Source organism: Accipiter gentilis, chromosome 14, assembly GCF_929443795.1.
Source record: "Accipiter gentilis chromosome 14, bAccGen1.1, whole genome shotgun sequence".
Taxonomy (NCBI): domain Eukaryota; kingdom Metazoa; phylum Chordata; class Aves; order Accipitriformes; family Accipitridae; genus Astur; species Astur gentilis.
Genome location: NC_064893.1, coordinates 32,222,444 through 32,248,178, shown reverse-complemented (window position 1 = coordinate 32,248,178; position 25,735 = coordinate 32,222,444). Strand labels below are relative to the sequence as shown.

The following is a 25,735-nucleotide window of genomic DNA, read 5'->3' as shown; positions in this document are numbered from 1 at the left end:
GGAAGTGCCGCGCTGCCCTTCTGGGTAGCTCCGCTCCGTGTCGCCGCTTGTTCTCTCCGTCGGCGCCGCCGTCGCTCTCACGATCGCGTCCAGCGGCTCCGGTTCCGGTCCTGCCTCGCCGCCGCCGTTCCCGACACCATGAACAAGAAGAAGAAGCCGTTCCTGGGCATGCCTGCCCCCCTGGGCTACGTGCCGGGGCTGGGCCGCGGGTGAGGCGCCGCCCGGCCTAGGCCTTTCCCGCCCCGGTTCCCCCTCACGGCCCGCCCGCCCTCCTCGCCGGGCCCTAGGACGACCCCGGGCTCCGTTTCGTGCCTGGCTGGTTGCCCATCTACCCCCGACCCGTCCGGTCCCGTCCCCTCGGGACAGGCCGGAGGCCCCTCGCGGCCTGGTCGGCTTTTCAAGCGCTATTTCTACGTGATAGTTCCTGTCTACTGTTTAGATGGGCGGGTTTGTCTTTAAATGCGAACCTGGCACCCGGGGATAAGTTGCTGGGTGCTTTAGACGCTGCTGGCTGGGAAGGGATTGTGTCCCTCCTGATTTTGTAACTCTGTGCGTACGTGGGAGCCTCTTGAAAATCATTACATCTGGGTGCGTTTGTGCTGGGAACGGTGAGAGGCAGGTTTTGGTTTGGGGCGGACGCCAGGAGTTGCCCTGTGTGGGCTGTGAGTTAGGTTTGTCCTCCGCTGATGTGTCAGGGCCCTTACGCTGGGGCGATTGTATTGGCCGTGCCCTGGGAAACACTGGCCGGTTGAACGCAGGGTTTCTGATGAGCCCCCCCTCGCCCTGTCCCTGTGCCCAGACTCCCACCCCGTAGTGCCCTACAACCTGCAGGATCAGCTCTTTTACTGTGTCTAACCAAGAGAGACAGTTTAGAAGAGAAGGCATGCCTTGGTAGAAGGTGGATGGTAGAGCGGTGAGCCGGGTGATTGCGGTGTCTTTGTAGATAAAGTTCTCCCTATAAGAAGACAGTATTTTTTTCCCCAGGGTTTATGAATGGTAGGGATGGGGGATGGCTGATGCCATTCTTGCAAAAGAATGATAATTTTGTTGTCCGTTTTAAGTAATAATTTTGACAGACTGCCTGCATAACAAATGGTGGGGTTGCAGTGTGCTAAATAGCTGCTACTGGTTTATTAACACAGAGCCACAGGTTTCACCACCCGCTCTGATATTGGCCCTGCACGTGATGCCAATGACCCTGTGGATGATCGTCATGCTCCGCCGGGGAAGAGGACTGTTGGAGATCAAATGAAAAAGAATCAGACAGCTGATGATGACGACGAAGATTTGAATGACACCAATTATGATGAGGTGATGAGATTTTCATCATCCTGGCGGTGTTTTTCCCCAAGTAGAAGAGAATGCCATTAGGTCCCTGCTCTCTTGCTATGAAACCCTGTATTAGTGGAGGTTTCAAGGCCAGAATTTCCTGTAGTTTGCTAGCAACTCTTGCTTTTTTCTTTTTTTTTTTTTATTGAGACTCATTATACATAATGGCATAGTGCTTGCAGATTTTTGTTGTGGCATTGGTCCACGTATTGTGGTTTAATTATCTATACAGAGCCCTGAGAGTCATGGGAAGAGTTCCATAAATAAAATATTAGTTTAGGTACTTTGGGGGATGTTTGTTTTTTTTATTCTGCACAAATGAAATCTAAGCTCTTGCGCTCTGACATGTATTTGTCTTTATGTGGCCTGTGTAGTCTCTTGTGTTTAGTAGATCCCACTTTGGTTAGTTGAATGTTGTGTTATTCTTTTTGTTTGCTTTCAGTAGTTTAAAAAAAAAAGTGGTTAATGGAAGAAAATGGCCTTTCTATACTGGGATCTCATTTATTGCTTAATAGAAGCAATTTTGAAAGAGAAGCAATTTAGAAGCAGTTTTGCTTTTGAAATGGTGTGGGAGAATAAACACTAGGGGTGGTAGAGGAAAGCTGCTTTTATTTAGGGATGTGTTAGTCTGATGCAATGTTGTTAGAAATAGCCTGCTCATGCTTTTTCCTTGTTCTGGGTGACTGTTGGCTGTAGCAGGAACATAACAGGAGCTTTAAACTGAGAATACTGCTTTGGTTTTTTTTTGCTTTTTTCCCCCTCTTTGTCTCTCTTCTCTCTCTCCAAATTCTTAGTTCAATGGGTATGCTGGGAGCCTCTTCTCAAGTGGTCCCTATGAAAAAGATGATGAGGAAGCAGATGCTATTTATGCAGCTTTGGATAAGAGGATGGATGAACGCAGAAAAGAAAGAAGGTAGGATGAATTACAACACTAGCATGGGGTGTTTCCTAGTTAGTTTGTGCTTTAGAGTTTTCCTCTACCTCTTCCATTTTCCAGTTCAGATTTTGTCCTTGTCTACTGGGTACGTTTTCAGACGCAGTTTTTATTTGTTTTAATGCCATATGTTTGACCCTATGGCTCCACGTTTTAAGGATGGTGGGTATTTTGCACAACTTGCTCTGAGAGTTGATGTGGTTGAATTACTTCACTGTAGTTAAGATTCACTGTGGTTCATTAAGATGATGTGGGGAGATGCCGAGTGATGGGTTTTGACCGATCACATACTGCATGGCACACTGGAAATGGTTAGAAGAGTCACGTAATGCAGGTGTCTTGTAAACCGTTGAGTGTTACTTAAGTTGTTAAACTGGCTACCTGGTCTACAGGTAAGAGGATGTTAAAGACTGAAGTTCACTTGGTTGGAGGTGTCTGTTTTTACACTACGATACTGTCTTGTCAAATAAGACATGTCCGTCATAATGTTGATAACCTAAGCTTGGAAAAAAATGCGCTTTTTTTATGCCTTGGCTCTGATCAAACACATTTTTCTGTAAAATCAACACTTTGTTTAAAGACTTGCCGAGTGTTACTTTGAGCATAACCTCAGTACTCCTTTTCCTAAGGGAACAACGAGAAAAAGAGGAAATAGAAAAATACCGTATGGAACGACCCAAAATTCAGCAGCAGTTCTCAGATTTGAAAGTAAGGAAAAATGTCTGAAATGTGACTTTTATTTTTATGACATATGAGAGGTGGATGTATGTTCTGCATTTCTGTGCTCAGACTTTGTGTGTTAGCAAACAAGTAGTTTGTTATTCTTCAGATTAGAATTACTTTCTGTTGGAAAAATAAGTAAATGAATCCGAAGCTGGCTGTTAGTGGTGTGGAAGATCATCTTGCTTTGAAGTGCTTAGTTGATGGAAGTGGGTGTTTATAAGCTGCTTTTTAGGGATATGGGTGAATACAGTGATTCTGCCTGTTGAGCACTTTTCTTGTGGATGCACAAGGTAGTGACATTTATGCAAATTTTGATACTAGTCTTTTGTTTTGTGCTTTATTGCGACGTCACATCAGTTCTTGAGAAGGTGCCCCACTTCTGTCTTTGAGGGACTGGTACCTTGTTGGCACTGAAATAGTAGTTGAGCAGGATCTGACTCTAAATCTTCTTTTAAATAAAATGTATCATTTAAGCTATTGTTGAATGATTAGTAGTAAAACCCTGAGTGCTGCAGGCACTGAGATTAATCTGAATATTTGTAGCACTGAGTTTAATAACAAATTGATTTGAAATCTCAGTCTGGACTAAAACCAAATTCTAATTAAATGCATCTAATTCTTTTGTACATTGGATTAGAGAAAAAAATTTGATCTTTGACCTTTAAGTCTTTAATTGATCTGAATTCTTTCAAGAAAAAAAAAATCTATTAAGGAATAAGAGCAGTTGAAAAGAAAAACATTCTGCAGCAAGTAATGATGACAACTCTTGTTTGAATAGCGGAAGCTAGCAGAGGTCACAGAGGAAGAGTGGCTGAGTATTCCAGAAGTTGGTGATGCCAGGAACAAGCGTCAGAGGAATCCTCGTTATGAGAAGCTGACTCCTGTACCCGATAGCTTCTTTGCAAAGCATTTACAGTCAGGGGAGAATCACACTTCTGTGGACCCACGCCAAACGGTGAGTACCAAAGCAAACCTGATGAAGATGTGATCTGTACTTTATAATTAGAGACATGGGTTAAACCGTGCATTCATTAGTGGGATTTGGAAAAAAAGATACTTGACCAAAAAACTTGGGTGTCGTTTGTGAGTCTGTCAAAGGAATTGCTGGGTGTTAAATTCCTGCACTTGCCAGAGTCTTTCAGTGCACACCTGTTGCCAGACAAAACTCAAGGGTGGAGAGGGAAAGATTGGTTCTTGTGTGAAAATGGAAGAAAGTGTTTCTTTTTCTTTTCCTTTTCTCTGGCTGTAGAATGGTGATAATGAGTTTTGGTGAACGTAACCAGCATCCGTTTCTGTTATAACAACATTTTGCAAAAACAGAATGGAAAATAAAGTTCGGTTTCACCTAATGGTTTGCTCAACCCTGGAGCAATTGTGTTAAAAATTATTTGCCTTACCGTCAACTGAAAATTGAGTGATTTAGCTTGTTGCTATATGGCCGCAAGCTACTATGGTCATACAGTTACAGGAGAAGCTGACTGGCCCTGAACTGGCACCAGATGTCCATGGGACTTCCTTGTTTAAATGTGCTAGACGTAGATGCTTGTGCTTGAATTTTTCACGTTCTTGTTACTTACGTCACTTACTTGACTAAACTTGAGTAATTACCCATGGATTTGCAAAACCTGCATGAGAAATGTTTCGTGATTCAGGGAAGCCACTGTTCCAGAAGTACCTATGGGGTTTTGGCATCTCTGTCCTGTAGCCACTGGAGAAGAGTGGATCAGCCAACAGCCTTGAATTATCTTTGAAATCTCAGAAGAGATTTTACGAATGTATTCTCTCGCTCTTGTTTTTAGCAATTTGGTGGATTGAATACTCCATATCCGGGGGGCTTGAATACTCCATACCCAGGAGGAATGACACCAGGCTTAATGACACCTGGAACAGGTGAATTGGATATGAGGAAGATTGGCCAAGCCAGGAACACCTTGATGGATATGAGGCTAAGCCAGGTGAGGATGCTGAAAGGGAGGATCTGTCACGGGTTCACCTGGTGTTGGTGTTGTGCTGCTATTTAGGACCTCGTTTTAGAAAAGTCTTTCATTCTCTTGGGTGTTGGAGGGAAGAAATAGCTCAGCTGTGACTAGAAATAATTTTGCACTCCTCAAATCTCATGCCCTCTACACTGATAAAATTTCCTGAGAAATAAGTTTGTCCCTGGAAGTCTTGGTCATTATGGGAGAACAGACTGCCCTTTTATACCAGGGGTGGACTGTAGACAAACAGCACTGGTAGTTTTACCAAGGGAAGCCCATCTTCTATCTTGTGTAGGGATGCAGCACAAAATGCTGAAAAATACTAATCTTAAATTGTTGTTGACTTCTGTTCATTTTCATTGATTTTTCCCATCTAAATCTGGTTTAAACTAAAAAGATGGGCTTTAGCTGGCAGGGCTGCGAGAACCTTTTTGTGACTGAAAGCCAAGCTGTTAGTTTTCTGCATTTTCAGTGGTACTAAGTTCTTCACGTTAAAGTCGCGTATTTTAGAAGTGGGAAAATGCTGATAAGCAAGGCTTTGTGTTTTCCTCCTTCCTTGGTTTGCATAACACATAAATGTCTAGGATTTATTTGTATAGCAGCAGTGTCTTTTCCAGTCTTCAGTGCATGCAGGCAGGCTGTGTGGCTATGAATGGTCATTTCAGTAGCGCTGATTTGACTTTCACAGGTGTCGGACTCTGTGAGTGGCCAGACTGTAGTGGACCCGAAAGGATATTTGACAGACTTGAATTCGATGATTCCCACACACGGAGGAGATATCAAGTAAGTTTAAGAAGGATTAGCCGATTTATCCTCTTAGTAATGGCTGTGATCCTGCATATAAATGGAAATCTGTCTGAGCGGGTGGCTTTCAGCTGACATTTAGTTTGTAAAAGATGCTAGGTGAGTTTTTGGGGATGAATCTCTTTAACATGAGACCTGGTGTAGTCTTTCAGCTGATGTATTTAGTATCTGACCTGGATGCTTCAGTTGTGGGGATTGTTTCTATTCTATCCCTGGAGTAACATGCCAGAGTGATGGCAGGGTGTGGCAACCTGCCAGCCAGGAAATAACCTGGTTAATTATACTTGTGTACTGCTAATTTAGGCTTGATTGATGACCTCTGAAAACCTCGTTAACCTGAAGTTTGACACCTGTTTCATAAAGAATTGCCATTTAAGTCAGTGATATGTGCAAATGTTGTTAACACTTGACTTAAATCAATGCTTGTGCTTATCAGCTTCCAACTGCAAATGCCCAGCTGTAATTCCTAAAAATCTTACTTAAATACTTAACCAGTTTGCAGTGTGATCTCACTGGGTTAGTGTGCATTTGTAAGCTTGTTTTGTAGTATGTAGTTTGTGTCACCAGTATGGAAACATTTGAGGTCACAGTTACTGTGCATCTGAGTATGGCTGTGAAGAACTGACTGTAAAGCACTTACTGATTCAGGAGAATTGTTTGCTAGTGCACTGAAAATTTTGCTGTCTTGTCTTTCCTCCTCCTTTAGTGATATCAAGAAAGCCCGTTTGCTCCTGAAATCTGTACGAGAGACCAATCCTCATCATCCGCCAGCCTGGATAGCATCAGCCCGACTGGAAGAGGTCACTGGCAAGCTCCAAGTGGCTCGAAACCTCATCATGAAAGGAACGGAGATGTGCCCCAAGGTCAGAATTGTTTTCATTCCCTGCTGATCCTTGCAGAACAGTAGGAAAAGATTGTGGTTACAAGCAAGCAGCATCTCTGTTAAGCTTGTATCAGGCTATGCCTGATACAGCTTTACTATCTGCAGTATCAAAAGAACACCTTTAGCTAGAAGCTCTGATTTTAAATTCTTGTTTTGATGTAAAGGAAGATCGTGTCTTTTTCCTGACAGAGTGAAGATGTTTGGTTAGAAGCTGCTCGGCTTCAGCCTGGGGATACAGCCAAGGCTGTTGTGGCCCAAGCTGTCCGCCATCTTCCACAGTCTGTCCGAATATATATAAGAGCAGCAGAGCTGGAGACAGATATTCGTGCAAAGAAACGCGTCCTTAGGAAAGGTGAGAGCTTCTTCCAGGGTCAGGGAACAAAGTCCAAGTTTCCCCTCTGTGTATTGCATTGTAAATTGTTCAAGATGTGTGGTTGTTAATAATGATGGAACTTGCTGCTGTTGAGTCAAAGAGTAGAGTTGTTGAAGTATCTGTAAAATATCCTTCAGCGGAAAGCTGCTGTTACTAAGCAATTGCAAAAAGATGTTTCATTTACCAAAAACCAATTCCAACTGATCAAAGTTAGATAGGTAGATGAAAGCAATTTAAAAATGATGCTCTGAGGACAAAAGGGTGTTTTAACTGTCACCTTGTGATACATTTTGGAAAAGATACTGGACTTTGAGTTCCAACTTGTATGTAACCTGTTAGAGACCATAGTGATTCCTGGTAGAGGAGCTTTAGAGGCTTTGGGGTTCTCGTATCATTGAGCCTGTGGGCCTTAGGGTTTGCTTTACTGTAGCAAGTTCTATGTTCTTGACAAACAGCTTTTCTCTGTGGTGCTTACCTTAGAACCTTACATCTTCTGTTGCATTGCACCTGGAGGTTTTCCTCTTTTGTGGAATTCTGTCTTTTCCAAACAGTGATCTCTTTAACAGCAGTTTGTTGTGTTGTCCTGAACTCAGGTCTTCCTCACAGGTTCATAGTATTAATTCTTTGATTACTTTAAGTTGCTGTGCCTGTCTCAGTAGAGATTAGATCCTTCATGACTATTGAATTGTGTCAATTATATCTCCTGACTTAAATCTAGACAGGGAAAAGGGTCTGGATTTCATACCTTTACTAAATCATTGTGAAGCAGTCTACAGTATTGAATGGCTTGGCTTCAAAGGAAGTAAATTGCCTTCTACCTCTTACTGTTGCAGGTAAAATCACACAGGTCTGGTGAAATGACCTCTAACTGCATATGGATGAAAGGCACTTAAAGGTTCCTGGGTTTGAAGTAGTAAGAGTTCAGATATTAACTATTCAGTAGCTTTTTAAAATTTTCATTGGCTAAGCAGTGCAGCATGCTGTGAAGTATTGCTCCTGTGACACTGTGTGTTCCTCTCAAGCATGGTAATGGATGCTGAACAGAGAACACTTTTACATGAGCAGAAATAGATTTCTGAGTCCAGCTCGAGTAGGAGAGCATCTTGTGTGAAAGCAGTGACTTATGCATTGAATACTGAGTTTTGCTTTAAACATTGCATTTTCAAAGAGAAAACCATCTTGCTTCAGCTTTTGGAACCACCTACTTAATGTCTGATACAAAGCTGTTAGTGGAATGGAACATGATTTGTCATTATCTTTCCAATTTCTGCGTGTTAACAGCTTCACAGTGCTCTTCTGCTACCTAGGGAACATCAGTAATATGATGCGTGGAGCTGTTTGTATATACAGCCTTAAGATGAGTGGCAGTTTAACCCATTATTTCTCCTAAAGTAAAAAAGACTTGACTGCCAGGTAATGTCACTGAAGTGTGAGCTTTCATAACGCATTTCTCTTGTCTGTTGGCTGTGTGCATTTCTACTGTCCAGAAGAACCTCTGGAGTTTTTAATGCCTTTCTCTGACTAGAAAGCCAGCAAGCTGAGTGTCTAAAATGCATCTTGACTTGTAAAAATTGAATGCTCTATCTATGAAAACATGTTCTTTCCTGCTGAGTGATGCTTTCAGCTCTCGCAGACTGATATTCACTTCAATCCTTCAGAAAAATCTCCTGCTGCTGCAGGCTCGAGGAGAAATGGTTAATGCCCGAATCCTCAGTGCACACTATTTCTAAATGCTCTATATTTCTGTAGAGCTGAAATGTGCTCTGAAGTTGAGCTTTCAGGAGTGTGCCTCTCTGCCTTTGCAGGAGTGCTTAAAGAAACAGCCTTGCCTAGAAGCCTAGCTAGTTTCAAAGTAGATTTAGATGCCTCTTCCCACCCATTTCTGTGGTCCTGCAGTTATGCTTGCTTTATTGAAGAAGGATGTGCTCAGTCCTCTGTTACTATAGCACGTTTGTGTACAATCACCATGGAAGCAATGAAACTACTACCGCAATGCAGCTAATGCTAGTAATCTGTGGTGTAAACTGTAGTGACAAAAGGCTAAAAAAAAACCCCAACCCTTTAGTTTCTCAATGTCATTTGAAGATACAGGTTATGAAGAGACAGGCTGAGAAAAGCTGTTGTTTAGACTTTAATGTTTCAGACTGCACATGTAGGACAGTCTGCAGAGAATGCAATTTCTCCTAGCAGTAGCTAACTCTTGGACAAGATTAAGGAAGCCTCAAAGACTCTTAATTAGATGGAGCCCGTATTGCATTGCTGAAAGAAGACTTTGGATTCAGTGGCTTAGGGTGTTAGTGTCAGCGATACCTTTAAGCTTTTATGCATCCTCCTGTTTTATTTTTGTACAGGGGGCCAATAACATTTTGGGAAGCTAAACTGGGATCTGTTAAGCTGTCAGGAGATGCCTACAGGAAAACTAAATGTGAAGGGACAGTTTCAACATCTAAGGAACAAGGCTGTGTTACTGGTTAGGACTGAAGATACTCCTTTTTTTTTTTTTTATAAAGGGACACCCAGCATGATTAGGCTGGGTCCTACATATGCTCATTTGCTGAGACTGGAGGCTTTGTTCAGCTAGGTGTTTCACTGAAGAGGATGTAATTATAGCTTGTACAGGGAAAAAGCCCTTGGCTCTCCAAAACCTGTTTCCAATTAAAATTATTAAGTAACTTTTTTATTTTCTGATTTTAAGTTCTCATTGTTGAAGCAAGAGCTAATATAAGTACAAGTTCCCTTCCTTCTCTTTTTCAGGAAATTGCATCTGTAATTGGACAAAGCCTTTAATATGTTGTCTTTAAAAATACAATTGTCTTTGGTAAACTACTTTGTTGTGATTGACATAATTGTTTGTCCTCTCTAGCCCTTGAGCATGTTCCAAATTCGGTGCGTTTGTGGAAGGCAGCCGTGGAGTTAGAAGAACCTGAGGATGCCAGGATCATGCTGAGTCGGGCTGTGGAGTGCTGTCCAACTAGCGTTGAAGTAAGTTTTAAAAAAGTAAAATAAAGCAACCCTCTACACACCGTTTTTACGTTGGCAGTGGAGCTTTGAAAACTAAAGGCAGAGGGAGTGCAGTGTGAGTTTTCTACCATGCACTTTATGCCACAATGAGAAGGATGTGATGAGTAGTGGACTGTGCTTTTTTCTCCAGAGTTAATTCTCTGGTGGTCATTATATGCCTCATTTTCCTGTGTAATTGTTACATTAGTTATGCCAGTGTAGTGCTGTGCCTGCTGTAGCCAATTAGCCATGTTCGTCTTTGGTGCCTCAACGGTTGTGAAAACAAGCATACGTATAGCCTGGGGAATCTAAAACCAAGCTGCTTGTTTCTGAAACACTGAACCCGAGTGTAATATTCAGCTGTTTAAAAGGTGATGTGGATAGAAAAATATGAGTGCGGCAGCCCAGCAAACAGAGATGATAGCTTGACGTGATTAGGATTGAGCTTTAAGGACAGTAGTAGACTCTGTTTCTACTATTTCTCCATTGGTATTCTGCAGCCTGCTTGTACTACTTGAGGACAATTGCCAACTAGTAGCATACAGCATAAAGCTGCTTATCTCTTCGGGCCGACACTGCCATGCAGCAGCGTTGTCATCTCCTTGTTCCAATCTAAAGTACATCTTCTGTTGCTCTACAGCTGTGGCTTGCGCTGGCAAGGCTGGAGACATATGAGAATGCTCGTAAAGTCCTTAACAAAGCCCGTGAGAATATTCCGACGGATCGTCACATCTGGATTACTGCTGCCAAACTGGAGGAAGCCAATGGAAACACCCAGATGGTGGAGAAAATCATTGACAGAGCCATCACATCTCTTAGGGCTAATGGTGTGGAAATCAACAGAGAGCAATGGATACAGGTATTTCCTTGGTCTTGGTTAGAGACCCAGATGAGCTCTTCAAGTTCTGTTTCAAAGGCTATTGATGGAAAATATTTTAGGATAGAGTAGTTTTGCACTAGGCTTATCAGTGGAGATCCCCATGAAAATACAAGAGGTAAGACTAAAAAGTTGAGAGCCAAGGCCATAGTTAGGTGATACACTGGGCTAACATTGCATGTGTTGAGCTGAGGAATGTCTGGTTTACTTCTGTCTTGGAAGATAACCAGCTTCAAGTTGAAGCAGCTGCTGCCTTAAGTAGGACAGAGGCTTTAAGCCTCCAGTGAAGGATTTATGTATTTTTTTTGCATATGTCTCTTTTGGCTTAAAAGGTACCTGTTTGTCTAAGAAATCTTTGTCAGATAGTGTTGTAAGAAGTCAATACAAATATTGCATATGCAGCAGGCAGGAAGTATTCTGTTAGTCCTTTATTGGCTCGTAGTCCTGAGGGTGTGTGAAGCGGTCACAGCTGACACGTGGAACTGTGTTGTACAGTGATGTTTACAACACACAACCTCTGTGCAGGTTCATCCCAGGTCATCATATTTTTCATGTTCTGTGCTAGAAAAGTTGCAAAAAGTTGTAGGGGTTTGCGGTGTTTTGATCACGTTCAAAAGCTGTGGTGCTTGAGTTTCTTGAGTTAGTAAGACACTTCAGAGACTGTTGCCATCTAAATGGCTTGATGTTCAGGTTACAAGAACCTCCTTCCTCTACGTATTGTGCTTTGTTTAAGCATAAGTCTTTAAACCGGTTTACTACTAAAATAACTTAAAAGGGGTGAAGGCAACAAAATCTTCTTGCCACGCAGCTTAAAAGAGCATTGATAATGAGCAAAGTATTTAATATTAAATGGATATCCTTGTTAACATCTAGAAGAATTCTAACTTTCTTTACAGCAGTAAAACAACTAAAGGTTAATTTCAACTTCTGGTTAAAAAAACGAACACCACGGCCTCTGCATCATTGTCTTCTCGAGTTCCTTTTCAGTACTAGAGCTGTTCTATTCCTGTTATCTGATCAGAGGTCTTTTTAACAAGTTTAGGCAAGACACGCTTGGCTTTTCAAAAGCTTCGGATGTCAGAAAACCCCACTTTTCCATATATGCTCTGGTGAGAGAGCCTTTGCACCTTCAACCTAACAGTGGTTGAGGGTTTTGTTTAAATTTAATTATTGCTTAGCCCTTATTGAGACATAGAAAGAAGGTCAGTAGCTTTGATGTTACAATTCTTTCTTCCCAAACTCTTGCATATTTTTTTATTAGCCAGGTCCCTGCTTGACCCAGCCCAGGGCAGGTCAGCGTAGCTGTAAGAGGAGACTTTTCAGTCTGAAAAGGTCACACATTGTCACACTTAACTCCTTTTCAGTGGATGCAGTTGACAGGCTCTGTTTCTTAACCAACTTCTGATTGATTCTGTGTACAGCTATAGCACCTTCCTTGGGGGTGTAGGCTCACCGGTTAGTGTCAAGATATGTTTGAGTAATAAGATATTTTTGGTGTGGCAGTGATGCATAATGTCTCTGTGTTTGGACATGAGGAGTAATGTTGCAGAATCTAACTTTTTGTGATGATTTCTCAGAATGACCAGGGCTTTATTCTTCTTTCTAGGATGCTGAGGAATGTGATAAAGCTGGAAGTGTGGCCACATGCCAGGCAATCATGCGAGCTGTGATTGGGATTGGGATTGAGGAGGAGGATCGGAAACATACCTGGATGGAAGATGCAGACAGTGTATGTCCAGCTGTAATGCTGTTTTTTGTTGTTGGTTTTGTTTTGTTGTGTTTTGTTTTTTTTTAACTGGGGGAAATAGAACTGGAGCCTGGGAGGTGACATTTTTCGTCCATGAAAGTGGATGTGATTCCCACAACACTGTCTGTGTTTGGCCACTCTCTCTCTCAGGAGGTTATTGTATTGTAGAGCTTTTTTCAGATTTGAATTTTTACTAAGCAAAAATTTGGTATTGTGATAGATTGTTTGCTGGTTTTGGTGTGGATTTTTTTGGGGGGGGTGTGTGTGACGTCAACAGGGATTGAGGTCTGGTTAAAGGAACTGGGAGTGGAGTTTCAAGGCATAAACATTATAGCTCAAGTTAAGACTGGACAGGGGAGTGGGTGAAAGTTTTACCAGACTTTCTTTACTTTAGGGGAGTAGTTTGAACATGCGCTAAAAACTAAATTATATTTCAGCATGAGAAATGTCCGCTTCACTGGCCTTGAATTGGGCTCACAGCAGTAGGGGGCATATCCTGTGGCACTGATAGTTTTGCCTGTAAAGAAAAAAAATATATGAAGTGCAAGCATGAGACAAACATGAGAGCCTTTACAATGCCTTGCTAATGTTTCAAGCTGGCTTGTGTCCCACTGAAAGGCCAGTGACAGTTGGGCTCTGATAGATGGATGCTTGAAAATTTCTTCCCTGCTTCCTTTGAAAAAGCTGATAGTAACTGTTCTGTTTTATATAATGCCCTAATTCATGTATTACTCTGAGTTACTGAGTTCTGTGTTGAATTATGCATGTGTCATTGCTTCTTGCACTTGATTTCAGTGCAACCCTAAACTGACTTAGTTCTGATCTGTTTTTCCTTAGTGTGTTGCTCATAATGCTCTGGAGTGTGCCCGAGCAATTTATGCTTATGCCTTGCAAGTTTTCCCGAGCAAGAAGAGTGTGTGGCTGCGAGCAGCGTACTTTGAAAAGAACCATGGAACGAGGTATGTGTGTTGGTTAAGCCTAGGGTGGAGGGGTTCACCCTTGTTACAGGGGGGTAGATTGGGGAGGAAGAAAAGCTACAAGATCAGTCCTGAAGTGGTGTCTTGTACGTGCAGAGTTAGTTCAGCTGGTAGGAGCTTGCTGGCACTGTTTGCAGGTCTGACCTTCTTTGTTATGGTTGTGGTCAGAACATCTTCGGTTTTTATGAAGTCATAAAAAGTTCTTTGGCAATAGAGATGACTTGGTAAAAATAGTTACGAACACACAAGGTAGGGACAGTCATCTTTGAGAAGGCATTCCTAGAAAAAATTGGGAATACAAATCACCTGGAAATACAGTATGTGTTTAGTTTTCATAGATAAACTACTTCATCATTGAAGTTGTCTGAGCATCTCTGGCATTTTCTGATTAAACATACTCTGAATGTATATCACGTTCTGTATAAGATGGGTGTTATACTGTCACAGCTCAGGTCTCTTTTAAAAAGTTTATTCATAAAGCTTTGCACATGTGAAACTCTCTGCCTTAAGTTTAGAATAAAGCAAACAGTCTATGCAATAGACCGCTTAAGCACCTGGAATCATCCTTATTAAAGACAACAAGGCTGTTGTGTGGAAGTGGCTGCAGATGCCGAGTTCTGCCTCATTCAAGCATTTTTTATATTTTTTTTTTTTTTGAACAAGTATGTCTTTGCTTTTGATGTTCTCCCGTGTTTCCCAGTGGTGGCTGGCTTTTAAGCCCCTTGTTCTACCTGAAAAGTATATTTTCCAGATGAGAAAAAAATTTTCAGTAAAATCAAGCCAGCTTCATCTAATAATTCTGAAAAACTTCCTGTCTCAGTTTCTGCTAAGGTTTGTTAAGAAGAATGGCTCTTTCCAAGACAAATGAGCTGTTTGTGTGCAGGGTCTTTCTGCAGAGGCTATCAAAAAAAAAGTGTCTGAACAATGAGTCGTTTGTGGAGTGCTGATTTCAGAACCCTTGTGAAAAAAGACCCCACCCTTTCCTTGTTATGAAACAGCTTATCAAGGTTTACAACGTTGGACTTTGCAACAATATTTATAGCATTGAGTGATAGTGGAAATGGTGTGTGAGAGCTCACCTTTGGCAGTATTTTGAGTGATTGTAACTTGCTCTTTCTTGTCTCAGAGAATCCTTGGAGGCTCTTTTGCAGAGAGCTGTTGCTCACTGTCCCAAAGCAGAAGTGCTCTGGCTTATGGGAGCCAAATCGAAGTGGCTGGCAGGAGATGTGCCAGCAGCCAGAAGCATTTTGGCCCTGGCTTTCCAGGTGGGTATATTAGACTTGTGTGGTGGTGTTAAGTACAACTGGTAAAGAATACAGAGTAGGCTTTTTCTGTCAACACCTGATTCCTGCTGCCTTTCTAAATTATGGCAGCTTCCGCTGTTCTTTGATTGTTTTATGTGGCAAAATGTTCTGTAAAATAGCAGCAAGCTAGAAGCAAGAGTATATTACTGCTCTTTTAGTGGTACCGCACCAGGTTCTGAGTCCACAAGCCATTAATTTTACTACCATGGCTCCCACCAACCCCAGTCATGGATCAGAATCCCCTTGTGTTGGGTCATCTGTCTCCTCAGTAAAAAGGATAGTGGTCTGCCCTAATCAATGATGTTACTGCATCACTTGTGGCTGGGACCAAACCCACTAATCCACAGCAAAATGATGGGAATTGTCTGCTGGATGCTGAAAGAAAGATGGGCAGAGCGGTACAGTTCTAACACTGGGAATGAGGCTTAAAAGCTAAGAGGTAGCAAAACCAAATGACAAATTCTGAGATGGAAGCTAAAAGATATTTACTTCCTAAATTTGTTCTTGGTGCTTTTTGTTACTGTCCTGAAGACTTCTTGACATGGTTGCCACTGAAATGACTTTTATTGGAGGAGTGTTCACAGACCTCAGTTGGGAGTTCAAGCTTCAGTTTTTTTGCTCAGGGATAATAAAATGAGGGTCTCATTGTGGCAAACCCTATGATCTTTTCAGTATTTAAACTAGAAGTTCAGAACATCAAGCATTAAGGCTTTTCAACAATTGAGAAGCATCCAACTTCTAAACTGGCATATATCTTTGTGTTGCGCATCTGTTTTGGAGAATTCCTATAAACTTCAAAGGTCAAAGAAGATTGGGAGGAGCTTGAACTGAAAAAAAATCCTAGTGTGGATTGACAGAGCTCTGATTTCAATTTTAATCTGGATCAAACGAAGGATTAAATCTGCTGTTGATTCACTGTATGCATTTGTCTGTCATTTTATGTTCTTGCAGGCCAACCCCAACAGCGAGGAGATCTGGCTGGCTGCCGTGAAGCTCGAGTCAGAAAACAATGAATATGAAAGAGCAAGGAGGCTGCTGGCAAAAGCTCGAAGCAGTGCCCCCACGGCAAGGGTAAGGATGTGTGAAGGGTGGAGAGGCTGAGACCTCTCTTGGCCACGGGGGAGTTGAGGCGGAAGGAGGAGTTCCTTCAGTTCTGTGGCCTTAGTGATTGACCAGATGGCTAGCTGCCATTGCCTTTTGCAGGCATGTGGCCGCTTTGCTGCAGTGCTTCTCCAGTGAATTGCGACACAAAATCATGGCATGCTGGGGAAAAAAGGCTAGGATCAAGTGAAGGGTTTCAGTTTTTTTACACAAATGGCAAAAGTCAGGAAATTCCCAGTTTACAGCTGTTTGTATAATGTTCATGTTGCATAAAAGCATGTCGTGGAAAAAAGAGACAGAAAATACTTTCACAGAAGACTCACTTATGCTTGTCGTGCTAAAGACAGCTCTGGTCGAGTTTGTTGTTTAAAGTTACACTCTTGTGTTTATCATACCAGAAGTAACTCTAGAGATAAACTTTGTCGATTTTCAGCTGTTCATACAGAACCATTTTAACTTGTCCAAGTAAAATAAAAATTAGTTTGGTGTCTGTCTGCTGTGTCCCTCCACCCCTGCCAATTTGTGCTTCATCCTAGATCTTTTAAACTCTCCTCTTCCTCTTTAGTCAGTCAGGGAGCTTCTCTCCAGCTGGCAGCTGGGACTGAAGCTTTGGTCTCAGATTTGATTCCTCTCTTGCGAAGTCATTTGGGAATGGGGAGGACAAGGATCAAGGAGTAGTGAAACAGCCTTCAGTCTATAATGTATTTCTCACAGCTGTAACTTCCATGTGTAGCCAAAAGAAAGGCATTTAGGGGCAGAATAGTATATGTACCAGTTTGTAATTAGGAGGACAACAGCTGCAACTTGAAGCCGTAAGTAAGAGTAGGTGGTCTTGGTAGCTTGGATCTAAGATCAGATTGTGCTGATGAAGCAGGTTCAAATTTGTTAATTGGTTGTGCTCTTAAAGGTATGTTTTTTGTACAAATATTATACAAATGTCAACTCTATGCTAACAGGTGAGATATAGATTGATTACACTGTTCCACCTCCTTTAATATTTGCATTTACCTTTCTCATTGTTATCTGTTCCCATTATTATTTAACCCTGGTATTTATTTTTTTTTTTACTTTAAACTGCAGCTAATCAATAACATTCAAATGAATATATGAAAGTGGGAACGCAGTGCCTTGACAGAACTAATGGTTTTTCAATGGCTGCTAGTGATAAACAGCTCTGGTTCGTTCTCAGGTCTTCATGAAGTCTGTGAAGTTAGAATGGGTGCTTGGGAACATTGCTGCAGCCCAAGAGCTTTGTGAGGAAGCCCTGAAGCACTATGAGGACTTCCCCAAACTGTGGATGATGAAAGGACAAATCGAGGAACAAAAAGAGCTGGTGGAGAAAGCACGGGAGGCTTATAATCAAGGGGTAAGGTGTATGTTGTTGCACTTTGTTTGCTTTGTACTTGTAGCATGGAGAGATGTCTTTGAATCAAAATGGTGAAAGCTGTGCCCCAGACTAACAGAAGAGATGATTTCTGTTCTCTCTGTCATTGGTTAAAACAATAACAAAACAAAAAAAAAATTAGGACCTTGAAATAAGCAGCAAGAATTTATCTTACCTGGTATCCATGTGCAAAATTCACTTTCTTGCTTGAGAAAGTTTGCTGTATGCTTAACTCCTCACTGGTAGGAAAAAAGTCATTGCACAATAATTCTCTTAAGACCTGTAAAGACTAAAAGCAGAACTCTTAAAAGAAAAGCCTCCTAATGAGCTCTTAGATACACACAGTAAAAGGAGGTGGCCTGCAGAGCACTCGTGTCTCTTCTAAATGGTAATTGGTGTCCTTGGGTATGAATACTTAGGAAACTTGCCAGCCATGAAAGTAATATGGAAGCAGGTTTCTGCCGGTGTCAATATCCTAATGACTTCCCCAGCTTCAAAGGCTGTCTGTTTCCTGCACACTCTGTTGCTGTGGTTCAGTTATGTATAAAAGCCCTCCATTTCCAGACAGAGCACAAACTAGATGTATTATTAAGGGAAGCGTATTCTTTCTCTTGCTAATTGGATAGCTCAGTCATAGTTGATGTACCCAACTGTTTTGGATATAGGAGAATCTTGGCTTCTGTACTGTTCTATGTTGTAAGACTAACTAGGAGAAATTTGAGTGACATAATCAACTTTGTCTCTCTTCTTCTAAACTCTCCAGGAGGATGTAGGGAGGGAAGTTCTTTTCTTCAGGGGTTCTAAGATTTATTTATTTATTTATTTTGAAACAGTTGAAAAAGTGCCCCCATTCCATACCCCTGTGGCTTTTGCTGTCCAGGCTGGAGGAGAAAGTTGGGCAGTTGACTAGAGCAAGAGCCATCTTGGAAAAGTCTCGCCTAAAAAATCCAAAGAATCCAGATCTCTGGTGAGTTGTGTGGAGATTAACTGGATTTGGGCTACCAAGCGAATGCATTCTTCAGGCCAACTATTTTACATCATCTCAGCCATTTGAGCCTGGAACTTGTGACCATGCTCATCCTAGAGTTTCTTTTGATCCAACTACTTTTTCTGAATACCAGAAATGCTTTGGTCATCCTGGCTAGTGTGTAGTTACTCTAAGGAGCTGGGGACTAGTTATTTCTTTACTGATAGTTGTAGTGCACAAAGCATGAAACCCCACGGAACTTTCATTTCTTTTATAGTCCCTTTTTCAGATTGTTTTTGATCTAGGCTATTACAGAATAAAGGTCATGTTTATTTTTAGATGGAGAGGAATGGGAAGATGTCAGTCACCTAAACTTATTCAGAATATGGGCAGATGTTTGCAATTTCCAGTGACCTTCATGTGACTCGCTGTTTGTTTCTGCATGGTGAATATGTTGTCATATATATCACTGAGTCTTTTCCTTACCAGGTTGGAATCTGTGCGATTAGAATACAGAGCTGGGCTAAAGAATATTGCAAATACTCTGATGGCCAAGGCATTGCAAGAATGCCCCAATTCAGGTGAGCTGGATTTCATTGCTATCTTAAACACGGTTGTTTTGCCCAGTTGATAAAGGCACATCTTTTTCCAAGGTGTCCTTTCTGGCCAGGTCTCAAAATACTATGTTTTGGAGAGGTATCAGTCATCCTTCTGCAAATGAAATGTTGAGGGTGTTTATGAATAATCCCAGTTGCTTTGTGCTGTCTCTCACAAAGAGAGGTCACAAGTTGGTGTTTGGTCCATTTCACTGCAGTATCCAGTATATTACTGGGTCTGTGTTCCACAGTTTGTTCCTGGGTTTCCAGAGAAAGCATCTTGGATATGGGTGGCTTTTCTCTGAAGCTGGTAGAAGTCTGCCAAGGTTTAAAATTGAAGAAAGACTCTCAAGTGTTTGAAGTTAGGAAGTTCAGTTGAAAAAGAATGGGGTTTTTTCCCTGTCTCATTGGAGTACAGCTGGCCATAGGAGACTTCCTGTTGTTGGTTTGCCTGCACTGGTTGCACCACTAACTGTGTGCTAAATAACTTGTGCTGGCAGCAAATTTCAGTTGCAGTCATGATAAGGGGATCATGTACCATAAATGTTTAGTCCTCGGTTTTGATTATTTTAACTCATTTCAGAAAAGGCAAATAGGTCATATCATGTAAGTCAATTGGTTCTAACCAGCAGTGGAAACATTTGCCTCTTGGGATGGGAGGAGAAAGTGTATAATGCTTCCCTATTTTTTGGCAGAATTGCAGGAAGACTTAATTATTTAAACATGTTGACATCTTTGGAGAGAAGATGTCCCGTAACTACAAAGTGTAGTAAGTCTACTGCAGGGCAAGCCTTTTTAGCTTGCCTTCAGGCTAGGTTTTGAAAGGTGCTTGATTGGTGGCTGCTAACGTCCCTGTGAAACAATTGGGAATTAAGTGACTTTTATGACATGATAAACTCATTGCAAGCTGCTCACCATGCTAGTGGGTCAACAAAGCAGTACCACCCAAGTCCCAGTTTGTTTTGTGAATGACCTAATGCTTAATGAGTGTTTGCCACCACAGGCTTTTTTACAGAATCTGCCAGTTGCTATGGAAATGGGCAGCAGGATCTCAGTTTTTGTTTAAATAAAATTGCTTCCAACTCTATCTTAAAACTCTACAAACCAGAATAAAAGCCTGCAGGAATTAGCTTATTGGACACCTACAGTCATGTAAACCAGAGACTTGTGTCCATCGATTGCTGAATTGATTCATAGTTGCTTATGGCTGATGTAGGCAGGCTGCACAAAGAAAAATTGAAATACGATGGTGTTTGTGTCCTCAGCAGGCCTGAAAATAGAGGCCTGAAAAATGTGGTTTGACTCTATTTATAAAGAGCAAGAAGAGAAGAGTTCTGCTCCAGTCTGTCACTGCAGTCATCAAAGCTTGTGTATATTCCCGTGGTGCAGTTTATGGGAAGTGAGAGCACTTTGATAGAGTCCTGGCAGACATGAGCTTTCAGGCTTTGCTTTGAAGTGATCAGCAGGTATGGTTGGCTGACATGAGAAACTGAAGATTTCATGCTCCTCTGAGCATATTTCCTTTCTGGCTTTTGGCAGTGAAAGGAACTAGGGATTAAACCCGGCTTTCCTGGACCTACTCTGTCCTTCATCGTACGTGTGGAGAGCCAGCATCAATAAGACTGTGGTGCTCGCTGGCACCCTTGAAACTGCTTCCAAATGGTGTACTTTTACCTTCTGGGGTGAATTCTGCCACTGCAGTTTCCCATTCAGTCAAATGGATATCTTTCACTTCTGAAATGCTGATTTGCCTTCCCCTGTTCCACTGCTTGCAAAGTCTCACCTGAAAGGCATGAGCTCTAGGTTAGCACACACCAGCGTAGGGAGTGCTGAAGCCGCAGCAGGGTTATGGTACAGAGATGCTCAGAACTGAAGGTCCAGCGCAGTGCATTCAGTAGCTAAAAATTCAGAGTACTAAATGAAGTATCCACGCAGGAAGAGTGATCTGGGATGAGGTTGGGGCATGGATAACTGCCGGGGTGGGGGCAGTATTGCTGCCTGTGTTGGAGAGCACTGGCCTGGTGACAGGGTGGGGAGGGTTAATCTCGGAAATAACACTAAACAATCTTCCTACTTGACTTGATTAAGGAATCCTGTGGTCAGAGGCAATTTTCCTTGAAGCGCGACCGCAACGAAAGACCAAGAGTGTGGATGCTCTCAAGAAGTGTGAACATGACCCACATGTCCTGTTGGCTGTGGCTAAGTGAGTTCCTGTGCTTGATGTAGTAAAAATACCCGTTTCTGTGTGTGGCTGCATCCATGATGAAACATTGCACTCGAGCACGACCATGTGATTCTGGCTGCAGCAGCTCTAATAAGCCCCAAAGCAAGTAACAGCTCTCAAGCTGTCTCCTAGTAACTGTGCAAATCTCTCCCTTGATTCAAAGCAGGGGATGTCAACCTGCCCTGGAGCTGTTCTGGTGGGCCTGGGACTGCGGCACAGACAACAATACATTCACACGGAGTCCTTTTCCAGTGCTGAGTATTGGCACTCTGAAAATGGCTATCTTTGTGTCCCTTGAAAGGGATTTCAGTGTGCTTTCGGATGAGCTAGGCTTAATTAAGTTTTATAGGATATGTTTTAAGTATTTGTGAAACTAGGGGCAATTTTTGCTGGTTACTTTTCAATTTGTACGTGGCTGGCTGTGTATTCTTCATCTTTTCTCTCTATCCTAGATCCTGTCAGATTTTTTTTTTTAATCCTGAGCTAAATTCTGTGCTGTTGTAGTTTTCTCCCCTCCTGAATTTCTGCTGTGTCATTTTTCTTCAGTTGTGGGCCTTCCTGGAATGCAGACTACCAGTCATACTGTAGTTTGCTTCCCTGAAACGGAAAGATAATATACTAGGAATTGTCTTCTTGTCTGGATCCAGTTGTGAGGCCACCAGTGATGAAAAGCCGCTCTTAGAATTGACTCACGCCATATCTTTTCTGATCTGATGTGCGAACAGCTCTACAGCAGTCGTGATTGGAAAAAACTTTTTTTTTCCTTTGTGAATACCAGAAGAGGTTAATGCAGGAAGCATTTTGCCCAAACAGTTGCCCAATTCTTTCACAACTCTTTTTTATAAGCCAAAGAAAACTGTAGGATACACTCCAGTGACTGCAACACTGGGTTCTGCCAGATAATGACAGCTGACTTGTTCAGCTTTAGCAGCAAGTGAGAAAAATGTTAACTTTTGCTTTATGGAAACTGCTTCCAGACCCCTTCTGTTGCAACCTCAGAGAGTTTAGCAGCTAATCCCAACACAAACAGCTTCCACCTCCCATCACGACTTGCATGTAGGTACAGTAATACCATAGTGTCACACATCTGTGAAAAACTTTTGTTAAATATGTTGCTGAAAATGGCCACTGCCTGCAGGTGTTGAGCCTCTGCTATCATTGTTCGCGCTCTTTTAAATCACAGTTTATTTAACACGGAACAATCAAGAGTATTATAGGGCTTAAAAACAATCACATAAGCTGTATAATTTTATGACTGGCTAAGCTCTTTATGAGGGATGGCTGTCTGATTTGATAAAGACCTTACTAGCTCAAATGAACTCTTTAATGCAAAAGAGTGAAACCAAGAGACTATTGACTTAGGTGGTTAATTACTGGGGAGGAATTTCAGAATTCACGAGTACCTTTATGAAATGGCAGCAGTCGGGCTGGGTGCCAGGCTGGGATTTGAGCGTGGAAGCTTACATGCTTGCCTTTCCTCGTAAAGTGGAGCTGACAAGGTAGGTCTGCTCCACCAGAGCATGCTTCGTGAATGTGAGTGTGTGACTGCACACAGCTGTGGCTCCAGGAACGTGCGTGAAAATTTCAGCTTTTAGAAATTATTTAGTTGTTAGATGCTAAAATCAACTTGAAATATTAAGAAGTTGGGAGAGAGGAATTGGATCTAGGCATATGATCCTGTCTCTTTCTACACCAAATCTGGAACAGCAAAATTAAGCCATTGAGGTAGCAAAGATTATGCTCAGAGAGTCGAAGATTGAGCTCGGAGACTAATAATTCCCTTCTCAGGAGTGGCTGTCTCTTCCTGGGGCTAAGTTAACCTTCACGAGGGGCAGAGTGAAGAGGAAGCAGTGGATGTTCTTTTCAGTCCTCTTGTATCTCTTCGCTTCCCAGGGGAAGGACAGTCAGCAGATGCCTACAAAATCTGCTGTTTCCTTCTTGTGAGAGGAAAGAATTGAAATATCTGTAGAGCCTCTAAGTTGGAGTGCTTGCAGATTGGCATGTTCCTTTAAAGAGGCTATATGTCAACACACTTTTGCTTTTCTCAACAGGCTGTTCTGGAGTGAGCGTAAAATAACCAAGGCCAGAGAATGGTTCCACCGAACAGTGAAGATAGACTCTGACCTGGGGGATGCCTGGGCTTTCTTTTACAAATTTGAGCTCCAGCATGGCACAGAGGTGAGTGTGTGCCTGGGAACAGGCAGCAGGGGAAGGCAGCAGGAATCCCTGGCTGTTGTTGGTTACCCAGTCCCGGGGACTGCTGCAGCAGTTGAGCATGCTGCTGCCGCCTGTGTGGCTCACAGATGAGGCTACGGCTGTCACGCCTGGTCATGAATGAGCATGAACAGGCCTGTGTGGTGGTTTTTAAAAGGCTCTGTCATTAGCTGAGCTGTCTTTCAGGCTGCTTTGCTGTCCACAGTCATGCTAGTTTGTGCAAAAATCTATGAAATCAATCTTCCTTCTGTAAAATGCATGCTTTCTCGTAGGAGATTTCCCTGTAATTGCAATGCTGGGTTTGTGTAACTAGTCCCATTTCTTCACAAGTGTCGAGTACAGGTTGCATGTGAACACAGCCGGAGGAACGGTCTGTTCTAATCTCTTATGGCAGTTTTTACTGCCTGATATTACTGCAATGATGGGAGTGTTTATCTTCTGACTTCAGAGAGACCTCTCGCTTGACAGATTTCATGCAGGCGGTAATGCAAAGGAAGTTTCTGCTGCAATTTCTCTGGTGTAGCCAAAACTCGCTTGACTGTAATTTGGTCAGTTTGTTCAGCAAGGCAGGAGAGTTGCTGCCTCTGAATTTTGACTCAGGCTTCCGTACCACCTTCAAAAACCATAAAACAAAAAACCCACCATAAGCTTTGGAAGAGTGTTTGAATCAGGGAGGGAATTGTTAAATTTTTGGATCTGTGCTGGAACAAACCAAGGCATTAAGAGACTTTCAAACTGTCGTTTCTCTTCCTCGTAGGAACAACAAGAAGAAGTGAGGAAGCGCTGTGAGAATGCTGAACCTCGCCACGGAGAGCTCTGGTGTGATGTCTCCAAGGACATAGAGAACTGGCAGAAGAAGATCGGCGAGATTCTCGTGCTTGTGGCAGCCAAGCTTAAAAATACCTTCTAGAGTATGCTGGCTTCAGCTATGTTAGTCATCTCTGTAGGACTTGTCTGCTTACCTGCTTTCAGTGCATTGGCCCTTACAGTGGCACAGATTTTGGAGGACGGGAGATCGGTGGCGATGTGAAAGATCTTTCTTCCAAAAAGAAAAGCTGCTTCCTTCTCTTCCCAGTGATAGTGCTCTTGGCTCACACAACGCGGTCATTGGCTTCGGCAGCCCATCTGAACGTTGTTGCTGGTGTCACGTAGGAGAGACGAGCAGCCTTGTGAGGCTCCCTTGGAATTTTCATTTTGATGCCTGAATCCCCCCTGTAAATATAAGCTTTAATTAGTGCTTCTATGGATTCTGACATTTAGCAGTTCCTCTGGTTTCTCCCCTAGCATGCATTCCCGTCCTGTCCTGTCCCCCTTTGTGCAGTTTCTTTAGTGTTTGGCCCATCTGATGCTGGTTTGTTGTCAGCAGGTCTGGTTTGTTGCTGTTTGAATACACTGAATGTCCTTGAAGGAGACAAGTGGAGTTCTGTTGGGGGAAGACCAGCAGCCAAGGGAAAGGGCTGGGCTGGCCCCTCTTTTTCAGTTTTTTGCCACAAGCCTGGTTTAGCTTGGTCTCCTCTGCTGGCAAGCTGCAGCACAACTCGGAAGTATTCCTCAAACCTGAGCAGACAGAGCATTTTGTGAAATTCAAGAGCATATTTTTAGAGACCTTTTCCTCAGTTTTTTTTAAATGTATATAGTATAACCTTTTAGGTGTCTGATTTCATTAAGCACAGCGGTATTTTAAAGTAACAAGGCAAAATCCAGCAATCCCTGAAGGCCCTTTTGAAGCAACAACCTTTGTTTAGAGTCGTTGAGAGACTGTGCACTTTTTACAATGGCATCTGCTTTCAGTTGGGATGTTTGGGATGACTCTCTTCAAGTACAGATGGCAAAAAGCAAATTCATGAGAGGAAAAGCTTTGTGTTTGGGACCCTTTATAGGCTGTCTTCAATTTTCTACACTTGTGATCTGTATTATTTTGACCCCCAAAACCCTGACTTCCTTGTGATCATTGAATGAAAAGCTGTAATGTCTTACATGTTAGGGTATAGCAAAAGTATCCAGGTCTGTGTATTTGCATTATATAATGTATTTAGTTGCAGGAGAAAACCCCTTATCACTTGTTTGGACAATATGTATAAAATACAGCTTGGTTGGTTTTTTTTGTTTCCTTACGTTCTCTTTGACTGTGGTCTTGCCCTTTGACTCTGACTGGGAAGAGTGGGTCTGATAGCCGAAACCTTTGAACTTATCAGGCTCCCACCACTCTGGGAATGTATCTGCCAGCGGTGGTTACACCAAGTTGTGCTACAGCCTTTTGCCAAAGAGGATGAGAAGCCCGTCTTTTAACACTGAAGTAGAAACGGTTGGTGTTGAAGC

The 25,735-nt window shown here is 42.4% G+C and overlaps 1 protein-coding gene across 1 annotated transcript; it reads left to right on the top strand.

Annotated features, from left to right (window-relative positions):
• PRPF6 (pre-mRNA processing factor 6) lies at positions 1 to 25,530 on the top strand. The gene is made up of 21 exons (XM_049816654.1): positions 1 to 209; positions 1,143 to 1,311; positions 2,124 to 2,242; positions 2,893 to 2,971; positions 3,765 to 3,941; positions 4,786 to 4,941; positions 5,654 to 5,748; positions 6,476 to 6,632; positions 6,842 to 7,004; positions 9,889 to 10,007; positions 10,666 to 10,884; positions 12,509 to 12,631; positions 13,487 to 13,608; positions 14,753 to 14,891; positions 15,882 to 16,001; positions 17,221 to 17,397; positions 18,249 to 18,382; positions 18,872 to 18,963; positions 21,067 to 21,181; positions 23,254 to 23,380; positions 24,174 to 25,530. The coding sequence occupies exons 1-21, from the start codon at positions 139 to 141 to the stop codon at positions 24,324 to 24,326; spliced, it is 2,826 nt and encodes a 941-aa protein (XP_049672611.1). The 5' UTR covers positions 1 to 138; the 3' UTR covers positions 24,327 to 25,530.
• The last annotated feature ends 205 nt before the right edge of the window (positions 25,531 to 25,735 follow it).